This window comes from Barbus barbus, assembly GCF_936440315.1.
Source record: "Barbus barbus genome assembly, chromosome: 47".
Taxonomy (NCBI): domain Eukaryota; kingdom Metazoa; phylum Chordata; class Actinopteri; order Cypriniformes; family Cyprinidae; genus Barbus; species Barbus barbus.
The window spans coordinates 7,454,748-7,470,694 of record NC_136725.1 but is presented as its reverse complement, the minus strand read 5'-3'; the positions used below and the strand labels follow the sequence as shown (position 1 = coordinate 7,470,694).

Below are 15,947 nucleotides of genomic sequence, written 5' to 3'. Positions count from 1 at the left end.
GAAGCCTCCTCTAGACGAATAAGTGGCAGCACATCTCTGCCCGCCCTCTGCTATCGGCTGGAAGGCAAAGGCTGCCCACCTGTCTAAGCCGTGCAGGACCGCTGGATGCTCCTCTACACTTCGGCTGGACAGGCGGCTTCGGCGCTCCACTCTATGGCGGTCCTCCAGGTCTTTCAAGCCAAACTCCTCTCTTCCATGGATGAGTCTGAGCCTGATCCTGCAACTCTCAAGGAGCTGAGAAGTGCTACAGAACTGGCACTGCGCACCACCAAGACCACCGCCCAGGCGATCGGGAGGTCCATGGCCAGCCTAGTGGTGCTCGAGCGCTGACGGAGATCAAGGACGCAGACAAAGTTCCCTTCCTTGATGCCCCGATTTCTCCCAGCGGCCTCTTTGGACCGGCGGTCGAAGGGTTTGCTGAACATTTCACTGAGGCACAGAAGTCGTCCCAGGCCATGCGACACTTCCTACCCAAGTGCTCCAGCTCCGTAGCTGCTTTCAGTCGCCCTAAGCCTATACTGACTCAGCAGCCAGAGAAGCCTGCCGCCCCCGTGGCTCAGCCTGCCAAGACGCAGCAGACGCGAGGGAGATTCCGTTCAGCCAGACGCAGAACAGGAAGAGGAAGGGGCCAAGTCCCGCCACGGCTGGACCACCCCCCCAAACAGCCTCTCTGGAGCCTCTTATCACCCAGCTCAGCACCGGGTGCGGTGGGAGATGTGTTTGTTGCGAATATAGTACAAGCGCCCAAGCAACCGGCCGCTGTTATAGTGGGAAAAATAAAGCACAAACTTTCTCAAAAAGAGAGCAAATTTCCTCTTCCATGTCTCACGAGTGCCCTGCCCCCGTGCAACCAGCCACTCGAGTTTATCCAACCCCTCGCCACGCGGGCCGAGGCCTGGCAGGCCATCCCCGAAGTGTCAGAGTGGGTTATGGGATAATAAAACAAGGTTATTCACTCCAATTCGCTTGAAGACCCCCACGCTTCAGCGGCGTGGTCTCCACCTCAGTGCAAAGCGAGAATGCCCAGGCTGATCACATTGAAACAGATCCTCTCGCAGATTCGGCCAGGGGACTGGTTCTTTTCTCTGGACCTGAAAGACGCATACTTTCACGCCCAGATAGCCCCCCATCACAGATTCTTTAATTAAAAAAAGTAAAGAAAAAAAAGAAGAGATGTCAGGGTAAGATATGATCAATTATGAAATAGTGTCCCATAAGGATTCAACGTAAGATAAAAAGGGCTGCCAGACCCTATAAAACGTTCCAGAGGAACCTTGAATAGTATACTTAAGGTGCTCAAGTTTAAGATAAGACATCACCTCAACTACCCAGTGTTTATGAGATGGTGGCCTTGCCTTTTTCCAACTGAGAAGAATCAGGCGCCTAGCCAATAATGAGGAAAAGGCAATAATTTCTACCTGATTAGCTGATAGGTGCACTTCTTCCGGCACTAAACCGAAAATGGAAGTCAAAGGATTAGGGTCCATGTCTTTGTCACATATAGATGAAAATGTTCTGAAGATGTCTTTCCAAAAACTTTTTAATCTGGGGCATCCCCAAAACGTATGACTCAGGTCTGCTGATTCCAAGCAACATCTGGGGCAAGATGGGTCTGACCCCAGATACATCTTAGCCAGCTTGCTCCTAGACAAATGGAGCCTATGAAGCACCTTGAATTTAAGAAGTCCATGTCTAATACATTCAGATGATGAGTGTACCAGTTGGGAGTCCGCATTCTCAACTACCTCGAAAACTGGCTTGTTCTGGCCCAGTCAGAGGTGGAGCTTTTATTGCACAGAACCCTCCTCCTCAGCCACCTAGAGCGCCTGGGACTCAGGGTCATGCCAAAAGCATGCCGTCTCCCAGCCAATGAATATCGTTCCTGGGAACAGTTCTCAACTTGACTCAAATGAGAGCCATAGTCACGCCAGAACGTGCTTTGGCCATGCGAGAACTTGCGACCTCCTTCGAGATCGGTGCCACTCACCCTCTCAAGACATTTGGAGGGCTTTAATTTTGTAATGCAACATCAGATTGTCTTGAAACTCGTTGAGTGACACCCTGGGGCAGTGGACTGTCAATCTGAATTTAAATTGTTCTGTGGAAATCTGATCTGAGTTTTTACAAGCTATTACCGCAACGCCTAGTATATGCGCGCACCACAAAATAATGTGGCGGCTAGAATGACCGTGTTTTTCAAAGTGGAGGCTGGCCTGACCGCAGTTGTATAGGAAGAAAATATAGAAAAGGAATAAGCGTTTCTCTTTTAATAATTAAACACTGCGTCGTCAGAGTTGGTATGTGGCTTTATCAGACACTTGACATTTTATGAAAATCAAGCTCAAATGGAAAGTGTTTTTGACCAGCGAATGATGGAGATCTGTGTTTTGTCTGTCATTACAACGGCAGCATCTGAAGTGCATCGCATTATACGTTTTCATCAACTTACAGGTTATTGTAGCTATATGGGCACTTAGTTTTTCTTGTCATATAATACACTTGTCCAAAATCTCATTATATAGACGATGAAGCGCTATATGTGCACACTTGCACAGGATATTTAAAACATACAAAAGTATATTGGTTACAACTAGACGGCAAAAGATAAGACTCTTCTCTGCTCTTCAAACAGACAAAAACATTAGCCTTTACAGTGTTTTAGTGAAGAAAACACTGTACTTATTCAAACATCAGTTGCTTATTATTTACCCTTGCATTGTGAACAGAGGCGGGGCAGTTACCAGGTTTTGCTGACAGTTTGAGGATCCATAGCGTTACAAAGTTTAGTGGCAAGCTCTTTTGAATGATTTTCATTGGTTAAATATTTGTAAAACCCTCAAACAGACATAAGGAAGATCAATAGCAGTGATTTAAAACAATAATAACTAAATACTCTGCCATATGGAAACGCTGTCCCTGTGTAATAACATTGCTATTGTTGATAACAATTTTAATAGAGCCTTTAATTTAAATCAGTTTCAAAAACCAAGAAAAATAGGTTTAATTTTTTAAACATTTCAAACTACAGAAGGAACTGAATTTTTAGGAATGACCAGTATCTGCACAGTTTATTATGTAATCATTATATTGTACCAACAACCTTAACGCCCCACCAATCTCTTGCCTGGAAATATTCTTCTCGCACGGCATTGGCCAAATTTCCCTCAACTCGCAAAGAAGCTCAATTCTGATTGGTCAATTCGCCGTGAGCGGAAACAGATGATGCGTTCTTCAGTTGATCTCTGCGCAATGGCGGAGGTCAGACTGCTGTTCGGGAGAGGGGCTTACAAGCTTTTAAAACCGCAAAATCTCCCGATTTTGGATAAAGACGGTAAACCGGTTTCAACGGCAGCTTTAATAAATTTGCCACAGCTCTGTGAGATTCGACATGAAGCAGCTAAAAGACCGGCAGCTCTGGAGACTCCCAAAGGGACCGTAAACACACTTGTGACCGGTGCTTGTGGCGATGCAAACAGCGTGAAAGTGCCGCTGGACCTCCATTCTGGAAATGTTAGTAACGTTACATGGACTGACCGCCATGGATCGAAAGCTAAGGCATCTCCAGACCATGTGTCCTCCTGGAGGAGCTCGTGTTTGGGAAGTCATGGGAAACTCCTTCTCCTGTCCAGCCATACTAGCACACACTTTAAGCGCCAGCTAATGAGATCCATCTATAAAAAGACTCTTTATGGACCTCTAAATGGTTATTTATGGCAGTTTATGCCTTTAACAAGAGCTTATAGTGGCACACAGGCTAAAGGCAGTCCGTTATACAAATCAAAGTCTGCTTATTATGATATTTTGGAAATTTCTCCAACTGCCACTCACACACAAATCAAGACTGCTTACTATAAGCAGTCCTTCATATATCACCCAGACAAGAACGCAGGGAGCGAGGAGGCCGCGTTCAAGTTCTCTCAGATCAGCGAGGCGTACAGTGTCCTGGGTAATAAAGCTCTGAGGAGGAAATATGACCGTGGGATCCTGAGTCAAGCAGACCTGCTGGGAACCAGCAGACCCACCGGCAGAGAGAGTCCAGCATCAGGACAGCAGAGCAGAACCCGGCACTCCCCGTCTGTTGGAGTCACCCAGCAGAACATCTTCGACTTTGATGCCTTCATCAGATCCCACTATGGAGAACAGCTTAAGAGAGAGCAGGAGATCCGGCAGCGCAGAGAAGAGATCATCAGGAAGAACGAGGAGCTGGTTGAGGATATGAAACTGGGCAGGATGAAGGAGATCACTGTAGGGATCATGTTGGCTATGGCAGTGATGATCTTATTTAGCCTGAAGTCTAGCAAGTGAGGAAGATACAGGGATACTTGAAGCATATCTCACTTTTAACCAACAGTTAAGAATTGGTTTTGTTAAAAAAAAAAAAAAGTGCCAACACACAAATATATTGTATGGACATATCATATTTACCTTTTCCCCCCAGATGTTGCCACAAACCCTACGTCAATAAAATATAACTGATATACATTAGGAGTATGTTGAAACTAGGGAATGGTTTTGCAAAACAAAAAAAACTTTAGTCTCTCTCTCTCTCTCTATATATATGTGTGTGTAATATATATTTTTATTATTAAATAAGTTGTTTTTGTTTTCATGCAAATGCAAATCAGTTATCAAATCAGTTATAATTTTACTGAAGTAGGGTTTGTTATATACACCCAACACACCATGCTAACCATAGTCTCTACTAAAAAAAAAACAATTTGATACTAATAAAAACCATCATAAATCTATACAGGATTTTTTTTAGAATAGTCTAAATAAGTCTTAATTTATTTGTAACATATACCCAATATTTTAAAATTAAAACATTACTCACATCCCCAGTATTGTTTTATTTTTTATATTATTAACAGGACTCAGCTATCTGAATAAGATCCTGTATAGATTTGAGTGTGTGTGTGTGTGTGTGTGTGTAAAACAAAACTGATTCAGAGTATTTCATCCTAAATGATTCTTAAGGTAATATGATATCTGAAAATGGTTCATCTATCATAATGGATGCCATTGTAGCTATATAATTGTGTGTTCTACCTCATCTGTTAAACTGGATTCAAAGGTTTGTGTATGGAGCATAAGCATTTAAACTGCTAGTAAACACTGATGGAATTATTTTTCACAAAGGGCCTTGGTCAAAACTGGCCCTGGTGTATTATTATTTGTCTGGCTGAAGTTTTAGAAAAGAAAAAAAAGACAAGTATTGTGTACAAAATAAACGTCTATCACTTGAAAGTAGTGTAATTTAGTCACTTGGAAGAATGGTGGAAATGTCCTGGAGCCGTGGTTGGCTAACTGTTAAGGATGTAGGCTGTTAACAAGCTGTGGGTTCAATCTGAAATTGAAATGGTTATGGAGATATTCAAACAGAAATACTGAAGATACAGTCATTCATTTGAAATGTGCCTTCTGGTTATGCAAACACATGAATATGAATACTGTGGAAAGAAAATAAATTATTCAAAATATTTCAGTAACTGTCTTGTGTTTGCGTGGAAGTGAGGTATTTCTAGCAGTACGCGTTTATTTTTGAAACCTTTGTATGTTGTAGTTTCATTTGGCCCCTTAAAATGTCCCCATACTGTATGTGAGCATATATAACTGTTGTAGTCATGAAAACATTTACACATCACGCAAACGATGTAGTTTGCACATGCTTTGTGCTGCTTGAACATGGCTTCAAATTCCTGACATCAGAAATACTCAAATAAATGCAGAGTACAGTGGTAATGTGTTTGTACAAAAGATATTTACTTCAGTTAATACACCTATGGTGGTAATGAGGAATAATAATAATAATTATAATAATAATAATGAATTTCAAACAGTGATATTGCTTTTTTTCATTTTGGATTAGAACTGTAACAGCGCTGGGAACAGAATACAAGACTACATGATGATACACAAAGGAAAAACCAAGCAAACTAAATACATATCAAGAGAACAAAGTGGAAGAGTCTTTATTCAGGTAAAATGGAGGATTCAGCTCCATCTCGTGGTTCAAAACCATGACACATAGAAAAATAAACCATACAACTGTGGTTAGCAGGTGTAAGAGGGAAAGTGTCACCAACAAACTAATGGACAAAAGGACTGTGCTAAACCGAGGTTCTACCTGAGCTTTGAGAGACCTAAGGAGAATCTATAGGATACCAGCTTGTGTTGGGAGCTGCCTGTCATATTTCATTACAAGGCTTCATATTACAGCATACAGAGCAACAACAGAGAGAGATATAGATCTGAACGTCATGATCAAGACATCCCATTTCCATAGGTTGTTGGTCGAAATGAATCGTGATAACTTGGTTAAAGTGTTGCTCTCGCTGAGACAGATGTATAATCGTCGTGCTCACCTCACATGTAACACAATTACACAACTTTCAAAACAAAGAGAAAAAATCTCCATCTGGGATACAATGAAACAAACTGTGGCTGGCTGTTCAGAACATACTGTCTCAGGAAGTGACGTAAGTGTGAGGGCATAAACGAGGTAACAATTATGACATCACTAGCGAACTAAGCTACGGACCAATATCTACATTAATGCTACTCGTGACTACCAATGTAATATCAATAATGATGATTTTTTTTTTTTTGTTGCTTTGTTTTTCTTTTTTTTCTTTTTCTTAAGAAATCATATAAACGTGCTGTCTGTGCAGTCGTATGTTGATGTGTTAGGCTATTTAGTCATCTGCAATACTTTCCATAGAAAAATATTTGCAAAAAACAGAGAAAAGTGCTGGACATCTGCATTGAGAAGTGTTCTTCTAAGTGTTTCATGCCATGATATCAACAGTACGGTACGGTTTCAGTCAGTGAGAACGTGCCAGACATAAAAAAGCATCTTTAATATAGACCAGATTTTAATGTGCTCCTAAACGTGTGTTCAATTGAAATCAGAAAAGAGTCTTTACAAGTTGATTTGTCTGTTCTGACAATTTGGTCCACACTACAGTATAGTCTACAAATCATTTCAAGAGTTTCCACATGCCAGATCCATCTGTGTGAATCCTACCGTTAAAATACAATAACATGGTCAAAAACATCTAATTAATGCCTAGAAATGATTAAAACGACATTTGGGACAAAGAAATGTGAAGTTAACCGTTCGAAATTGCCATTGTTTTTTTTTTTTAACAACCAAGCCTGAATCCTGGGACAGCTGTTTTCTCTCAGATAAAACAATACAGACACCCTAAAAGTACAGAATAGTATGACCTGAGACTAGATGAGACCTCATTATTAAACTTGCTGGCGAAAATTGCTAAAGCGTGTTATGATCTGACACGCGATACTTCCAATCACTTATTTGGAATGAAGACGACGCGATTATAGTAGCGAACAGTTTTCAGTGAAGGCACTCCAATGTTAGACGTGGAGAAGTTCGAGAAACAGTCACGGGCTTTCGACCTATTATTCGTATATTCCGAGAAAAACATTGGTTCATGAAGTATCTCTCTGTGCTTTCGTTAGGTTAGGTCTTCAAGAGACAAATTTGATTTGAATCATTCATTGGCACACATAAAAAAGGCCAAAGGTAGTTTTAAGCCGACGTTGTTCTTTAAGATTCGTCGGCGTAAATTTGAACGCAACCGAACCACATCAAGTGAATTTCATTCCCGCTAAAAAAAAAATGGAAAAAGTCCAATTCCTCAAGGTGCAGCTCAAAGCGACAGCTAATTTCAGTGACGTTAACTACCAGTTGTTCACTGGCTCATTATAGCAACTAAACTTGATTGCGATTTATAAACGTACATAATCTCAGAACGTTCGCAGGTTCATTAATGACCTGAAAACCCAATTCAAGAGCATCAATGGGGTTGCCTTTGTAGAGTGAATACAACCAAACGCAGTTCATCTTGAATTGTCATCTTTACAAATTGTTAAAACATCTAAAATGCGTACTAATTCAAATCATTAATGCAATACATATAATTCTGCTTCCTTTGTCAATGTAGTAACTGTTCATCCAGCTCACTAAGAGAGCAAAACATATGAAAGAAAGAAAAAAAAAGATAATCTTCAGAATTAATCAATAGACATGTATCAAAAGTACATCATTTAAATGTAATCCAATACTGCCGGCAGTCTATTAGTCTAAAAAATATGTAACCTGACCTTTTATAGTCCCTTCCATTACAAAAAAAAGAACACGTATAACAATATAAGACATCAATATGTAAAAGACAGCATCTATAAATAAGCAAACCACACCAATAAACAAAAAAAATATCTACCATTAGTTTATGCGTGTAAATAAAAAGAACTTAAATGTACTATGTGATATGCTGCAGGAGTGCTAAATAGCTTAGGGACGTGAGGAGGTGTTTGCTTCCACTGCCTGTGGCGAGTAGTAGTAGTAATATACAAATATAAATCGCTCTTGTCAACAATCACACACACACACACACACACACACACACGGTTCGCACGCAGACAAGCGCGTGGCACCACCGATCTGCGCTTTCGTTCACAAAAACAACTGCATACAATGACACAAGGGCCGGAAGTGAAAGGTGAGCAGGTTTCGAAAGGTGTTTCAGGAGAGAAAGAACGTTTCTACAGAGGTGCCGAGTCCTTGCCGCGTGCTCTGACGCGCGAGTGTAGAGATTCACCTCAGGTTGCTAACGTTAAAAGAGCTTTTCATTCACAATCTACATATTTTCCTCTTTTTTTTTAAATGTGTTAAACAAGAAATGTAGATGAAAATGTGTCCGAGTCCTCCGTCATATACAGTATGAAGAAAAAACAAAACAAGTCCGTTTCGTTAGGAGTTTTTCCAGTCTTCTCGGAGGACAGATGCGTGCCGTGAACATACTCTGTAATGTTGTGGACGCCACGAAAAGCTCGTATATGGTTGGGTGAACGGTGAATGGAGAAGCTGGTGAAAAACCTGAAGTTTCGAGTTTGCACGAGAGCGAGCGGTTAGGTGGGGTTCCCCCCGCACTCAGCGTCCGGTACCCTGGTGCTGAGGACCGGCCCATACAGTGCAGTGGCCCACGGCCACACCATAGAATTAGAATTTATAACACCATAGATATTGGATTAGAATTGTAATTCTATGGGTCCAAACCGCCCAACTTGGTTAGAGGTCTCTGATGTATGGTTCTATTATAAGAGGATAAAAATCAGGCTTGTTCATTTTCTTTAAAAAATATCTTGTCAGGAATATTTACTCAAAGTACTGTACAAATCCTTTTTTTTCTTCACTATCTGTCTTTGTTTTGGCCTAAAATGACGTTTATTATTAAACAAGACCTCCGCGGGCTTCAAAATGCAAGTCGCGGAGGCGATTAAAGCTATGGAAAAAAAATAAACGAGCGCTACCCTTACAAGAGACCTAAATAACGATTAAAAATTGACACTTATCTATCGAGTTACGAAATTACTCCCGTCGACCTTAAAACAACAGTATGACTTTTTGCGTGATCGTGGATTCTTATTTACGACGATAATTTTTTGTTCGCATGATTTTTTTTTTCTCTTTTAGGCCGTTGGCGTGTAAAATCAAAAGGAGTGCTATTTAGAGTCAACTGACTGTGCAATCTCTCGGTGGCAACTTAATTGCTATAAAAAGGATTTTCTTCTCGCATCGGAGAAGCTTCCGAACTGTGAAAATAATGCGGGTTCCATTACGCTGGAATCCATTGCGTACTAGAGTTGCATAGCCATCGGATGGCCTCCTCTGGGGTAGGGAGGGAGAGGCAGGTGGGACGGTGCACCCGTGTTCCTTCAGCCAACACTTGCTTTTAAATGCTTGACTTTTGGTTTGAAACCGGTTCGAACTAGTCTCTGCTGACGGCCGAAGCATACGTGATACAAAAGAGGAAACTCCCAAGACTCTTGAGAACTGATCAATTATTGTAACAGTTATTCAGCTTGTTGGTGAGAACGTCTCCATTAGAAATAGAGACACTGTGATATCATAGTGTGTATTTGTTTTTTGTGACTGTCGCCAGTCTTGAGAAGATTTCGTGGGAACGCTCCCTCTCCTGTGCTTTTCAGTTTTGTGTCTTCACCATTAGCCAATGGTGTCACAGCCCTGTGGCCAGCAGGGCCGTTAAGTGCTTCACAAAATAAACAGACTAAAAATTAGTTTCCTTTTCTTGTTCTTGTCTCTGATAGCCCACTTCTAAACAGCGAATCGAAAACCCTTGGGTTAACCGGTGTTTGTGTGTGCACCAGGCTTGGCCGGGTTAGCTCAGTGAGGGACAAAGTGAGAATAAAACAACAACAACAACAACATGGCGGTGCCTCAGAACTCCCATTCGTGAGGCTCGTCGCGGTTCGCCGCTTTCTCCAGCCTGTGGATGATGTTGTTGAGGTTGGCTGCTTTCTTCTTGCGCAGACTGCTGTCCTTTGGGTTTCGGCAGGGGGGCGCAGCGGCAGTGGCAGCAGCGGTGGATACGGACTCGGGGATGCCGAATAGGCTGTCTATGATGCCTCCTCGTGGCCTGCTGGTGCCCGAGGCGCTGGGGAACTCGGCCTCGCCCTCTTCGTCTCTGTGGCTGAGACTGGGGCTCTCCAGGAAGCCCTTGCGCTCCTCGGAGCCGCTCGGTCGGCCCTCCGCAGTGCTGTCAGACTCGGTGCCGTCGCAGCTGTTGTCTCCCTCGCCCCCAGACTTCCCGGGCCGCGCTGAGGGGGAGCCGCCTTCGCCGGCCGCCGCCTGGATCTCTTCGATAAAGAGCTCTCGCCGGATACGGGATCTGTGGGAACAACAAACGAGACTTATGAGAAAAGAAACAAGGGCAGCTGGATTTGTAAAGAGATAGTTCACCCAAAAATGAAAATTCTGACATTAATTACTCGCCCTCATGTTCCAAACCAGTAAGACCTTCGTTCAGAGTGTTCTGACCCTGCATAGACAGCAACGCAACTGACACATTCAAGGCCCAGAAAGGTAGCAAGGACATTGTTAAAATAGTCAGTGAATAGTTACAAAGCTACGAGAATACTTGTGTATAAAGAAAACAAAAACAAGGACTACTCAACACTTTAGTAACATTACGGTTGAACCACTGGGGTCACATGAACTATTTTAACAATGTCCTTGTTACCTTTCTGGGCCTTGAACATGGTAGTTCTGTCTACGCAGGGTCAGAGAGCTCTCGGATTTCATCAAAATATCTCAATCTATGTTCTGAAGATAAACAAAGATCTTACGGGTTTGAAACAACATGAGGGTGAACATTTTTGGGTGAACTATTTCTTAAGCTAAAGCCCAAAGTATACTTGGGTTTTATTCGTACGTTAGGGTATGGGTACAGTGCCAGAGCCTAATTTCATCATCAGTACGGTACGCATGTACTGTAAGCATGTAGCCCAATTTTTCTAAGCACAAAGACAAAGAAGCTGAGGGTGAGTTCCTCAGCACATTATACTGTGGCTTTTGAATAAGTTTGTCCACAAGGTGGCAACACTGGCCCGGCTTATTGTCAGAAAAGAAAGTGATGTGATATACGGCCAAGTACGGTGACCCATACTCAGAATTCGTGCTCTGCATTTAACCCATCCATTATAACCCAACGTTATAGTTCGACGAAACACTACCTCTGCAGAAGATCAACACCCACTTCTACATCACAGCCTCTTTAGCCCCGCCCACCAATTTGAACAAGTAATAAGAGGCAATAAACAAAGTTCCAGGTCGCCTCAATAAGACACTGTTTGTTTGCTTCATCACTGTGGATTCGTTTTTAAACAAAACACAGTTAATAAGAGCAGGCTTTTCAGAGAGAATTCAAATGAAAGATGATGCAGTTCTGACTATATTGAAGTCGCAACACATCAGTGTGAGTAACGTTAAGGGTTAAAGCGTCTCAGTACCTGTAGTTGTGGAACCAGTTGATGACCGTGCTGGTTTTGAGGTTAAGCTGGCTCGCTAGCTCCTCGATGGTTTTAGGGGAGGGGTAAGGCTTCTGCTGGTAGGCTCTCTTTAGAGCTTCCTTCTCTTCTGGAGCCAGCACCACACGGGGTTTCTTCAGATGGGGCTGCTGCTGCTGCTGCTGGGAGAGGTTTTGGGGGCTGGCGCCCTGAGTGAGGTCACTTCCTGACAGACCAGTCTCCAGCGAATGACTCTCACCGATGGAGCTGTGTCGCCTCTTCATGTAGGCTGGAAAACACATATGGAGAACAGCTGTAAATACAATCAGAGAATATACATACAAATATGTAAATGTGTTCTGGGAGGTATGCTTCATATGATTCACTAAACGGCAAATAAAAGTATTGGCCCATATTGACTGAACTGAATATTGGGGGCAATGTGGTCCCGTCAGTGTCTATGTTGGTTTCTAGATTAAATTACAGTTGATCAAATGCATGATTGCTGTATTTTTCTCTAGTCAGTAGGGGGCAGTCTTTGATTACAAATATTATTATTGAATCTTAAGGTCTTTGTAAGTTTGACTCATCTGCATTACAAAAGTAATAATTAAAAAAAGACGTATTTTTTTACAAAAGGAAGATTCACCAGGGCTAAACTATAAAATGACCTGATTATTTCAGAGCTTTCAAAGTTTTTGTATTTGTTGTACATTTGGTTTCTGTTTCGAGCATTGCTGTTTAGCAAGCTATGCTAATTTAAATAAATAAATGAATCTTTATAACATGGGATGCCTTTTTTTTTTTTTACTAGTGAGTGTCAGTGAAAATGACACAAAGCAGTAACATTTTGCATCATGTCATAATTTTCTTATAAATGTATTTATAACATAACTAGCGGTCAAAAAGTTATACTGTAAGTGTAAAAATTCCAGATATTGTCCTATTAAGAATTAGAAACAGTTATTTGTTTTTGTTCAACAAGCGCACATAAATTTGATCAAAAGTGACAGTAAAGACATTTATAACGTAACTGAATATTCATTTTTCAAATAAATGCTGTTCTTATGAACTTTGAAGAATCAAAGAATCCTTTGAAAATTTTCCACTGTTTCCACAAAAATAAGCCGTATTCAGCATTGATAATAATAATATAATATAATAATGTTTCTTGAGCACTAAATCAGCATATTATAATAATTCCTGAAGGATCATATGACAATGAAGACTGGAGTAATGGCTGCAGAAAATTCAACATTGGGTCACAGGATTAAATTACATTTTATGATACATTAATTTATATTTCACGACATTGCAAATAAAAGTATTAGTGCTATTCAAAAATACTGTCACGGAAGTGCAAATCTAAATTCCTGGCCCAACTAGGCCCAAATATTCTCAAAACAAAGACTCCTTCTCCTACGAACAATTTACAGTTTAATGAAAACAAATTCCAGTCCCAACAACACAGAGTTATCAGTATAACGTCTTTCTATTTTTCTTACATGAACACAAACAGAGCAAGCACATTAATATCCTTTTTCTGATTAAAAAAGCTCAGTACAGCTAACTACACAGCTGCGTGTGAAATTTGTCATTTCCGCTGCGTTTCAGTGTCTGCTGAAGAGGAGCCTTTGGCAACAGCAATGGTAAAAGATTCTGCTGGTGGCCAAAACTCTCAGAACAAGGGCCAAGCAAGGCTAATTTGCTTTGTGCCTCTAGCCAGCATCGAGGTCAAATTCATACTCTTTTCTGAAAAGCTCGAGGAAAAGACAGCGAGGTGGAGAGAGACAAAACAGAGCGAGAGAACACGACAGCAAAGCTGTTGCTTTCCGTCCCTGGCAAATGCACAGTGAGCTTTAGGGGTAAATGGTAGAGCCAGTTTCACTCTAATGAGGAGGTCCCCCCGAGTTTCGCCCGCTCTACACGCACACGAACCGCAAAGCCTGACTCACAACAAAACCATCATCGTCATCATCACCCAGGGAGCACCAGTAATGTCACTTTTAGCCCGAGAGGAGTGTTAAACAGGCCTAATGACTCCAGGAATGTTCACTTGGCCTGCTGCAAGCTCGCAGCCGTACGGGCCCGGCGCTGGGTGCAGTGGACTTTAAGTAAGCCAGCCCCACAGAGCCGTCAGCCTGTCACAGCCGATCACAGAAATGACATCTCCCACCCTCATCAATCCAGACAGCGGAGCGACGAGCGGCCTCACAGAGCATGTGCGGCCTATTCGGCAACCAGAGGACACATCTGGGCTATTAAAGAGGGGGAAAAAAAGAGCAATCAAACAGCCCATCAGGCCTCCCTCCGCATGACCGCCTCGTCTCCAGCATCTCGCGCATCTCTTCACATTAAAGAGAGGCACGCTGACGAGAGGCAGCTTAAAGATTGTTTTCAGCAACTCCTGCGCCGACTGGAATCAATACTGGATAAACACAATCGCACAGTTGGCGATAATTAGCAGGTGCTGTGTGTAAATATGGACACATGACCAAGGTACTGACGATCTGCGAGGGCTGTGCATGGAAACACAATTGTTGGGCTTTTTTCTGTTTCTGGAAAAATGTAAGACAGACTAAGTTTTCGTTTACAAATTTTACTTTGAAAATGTGACATGTAAACTTCTTCAAATGATTACTTTTATTCAGGAAGGATGCATTCATGGATCTAAAGTGACAGTAAAGATGTTTAGAAAGAAAGTATTTTTGTTCAACAAGATTTATATTTTAAAACGTAAAGTTATTTTTAGAAATCTTTTGTTTACATTTGAAATTTAAATCACCAAAAAAAAAATTGAGAAGCTGTTTTTTTTTTTTTACCGTTTTCAACATTGGTAATAATGAAAAATGTTTCTTGAGCACAAAATCAGCATAGTGTAATGATTTCTGAAAGACTGGAGTAAATTCAGCTTTACCATCACAGGAACAAATTACATTTTAATATATATTCAAATAAAAAAACAGTTATTTTAAATTATAAAATATTTCTCAATATTATTGTACCTTTCTGTATTTCTGATCAAATAAATGCAGCTTTGGTGAATGTTAGATTTCTTTCAAAAACATGAATAAATCTTACCAACCCCAAACTTTTGAAGTGTAATTCAGTGTCTTTATGACACAAAATCTGATGTAACTGCCAGAAGCTGTTTGAATATAATACATCAATCATTTGACAAAAAAACACATTATATAAGATTTTATAGTGGCTGAAATAGTTTTGCAGAAAAACTAAAATAGTCAAAAAAGCACCATCTTGTTTTGTGTGAATGTGGCTGGATTGAGGTTTTGAAAACAAAATGTAGTGAGGACATTATCCTGCACCCTGGATACTGATGCTAACAGTTCCTGGTTTGAAACTAGCAGGTTTAAAGTGGCTAAAACAAATAAATCCATCCATTAGCCACTTTTTCTTTACCTGGAACCAACCCAGAATCAGCACCAGCATTTTGTTAGTGAGAAAAGCGGTCGAAAGGAAACTGGAAACGCAACCCAAATGAGCACCATGGTTAAGGCATCGTCAAGTGAAAAAACAAATAAAACTCCACACCAGACTGCCGTCTTTTAAACGTCCTGAAAAGACCTGCCAACTAAGCCGACATTGAACAAACTGAAGCACTTTAATAAACACTGAAATAAAAACATTCTGAAACAACACAGACAATTGCAAACAGGTGTTTGTTGGTGTGCGGCCAGACAGATGCATTTAAAGGAGGGAGATTACCTTTCTTTTCCATCCGCTTCATGTCCATGAGCTTCTCCACGTTCCGCGGGTCGTTCAGCCACAGCTGCATGCGAACGAATGGCTCTCGACCCTTCAGACTGAGCTTGTGCCAGGGCTTGGGCCGAGCCAGCAGATCAGACACGGAGCCCTGCGTCAAACCCAGGATGCTCTCGCCAAACAGACGCTGACCTGTAGAGCGGACAAAACAATCGCATTTGTCCAGGAAACATCATATGAATCAACGTTGGACAACAAGAAATGGTCCAAAAACTTGTTAACAATATATCGTACAAAAGTATTTTTGTGAAAATGTATTTTTGTACTTTTACTTGGAAGTATTTTGTGCTACATTAAAAAAGCCACTTTTGTTTTAAAATGCATTTTAA

General features: G+C 41.4%; 2 protein-coding genes across 3 annotated transcripts in view; one reads left to right on the top strand and one right to left on the bottom strand.

Annotated features, from left to right (window-relative positions):
* The first annotated feature begins 3,232 nt into the window (after positions 1-3,232).
* Positions 3,233-5,492, top strand: dnajc30a (DnaJ (Hsp40) homolog, subfamily C, member 30a). Its single transcript, XM_079410646.1, has one exon. It carries the CDS (start codon positions 3,250-3,252, stop codon positions 4,303-4,305), a length of 1,056 nt encoding a protein of 351 aa, XP_079266772.1. The 5' UTR covers positions 3,233-3,249; the 3' UTR covers positions 4,306-5,492.
* A 1,148-nt stretch (positions 5,493-6,640) lies between these two features.
* Positions 6,641-15,947, bottom strand: part of cux1a (cut-like homeobox 1a) — a 118,117-nt gene continuing 108,810 nt past the window's right edge. For both annotated transcript variants that reach the window (XM_079410644.1, XM_079410645.1), the window contains 3 exons: positions 15,562-15,750; positions 11,839-12,124; positions 6,641-10,718 (listed from right to left, as the gene is read on the bottom strand). In XM_079410644.1, the coding sequence (XP_079266770.1) occupies positions 10,268-10,718; positions 11,839-12,124; positions 15,562-15,750 (926 nt within the window). In that variant the 3' untranslated portion in view covers positions 6,641-10,267. The remainder of the gene's footprint in view (positions 10,719-11,838; positions 12,125-15,561; positions 15,751-15,947) is intronic.

Bases quoted from the DNA above. Each gene is read 5' to 3' on its own strand.
- dnajc30a (XM_079410646.1), top strand. From the start codon at position 3,250: ATGGCGGAGGTCAGACTGCTGTTCGGGAGAGGGGCTTACAAGCTTTTA.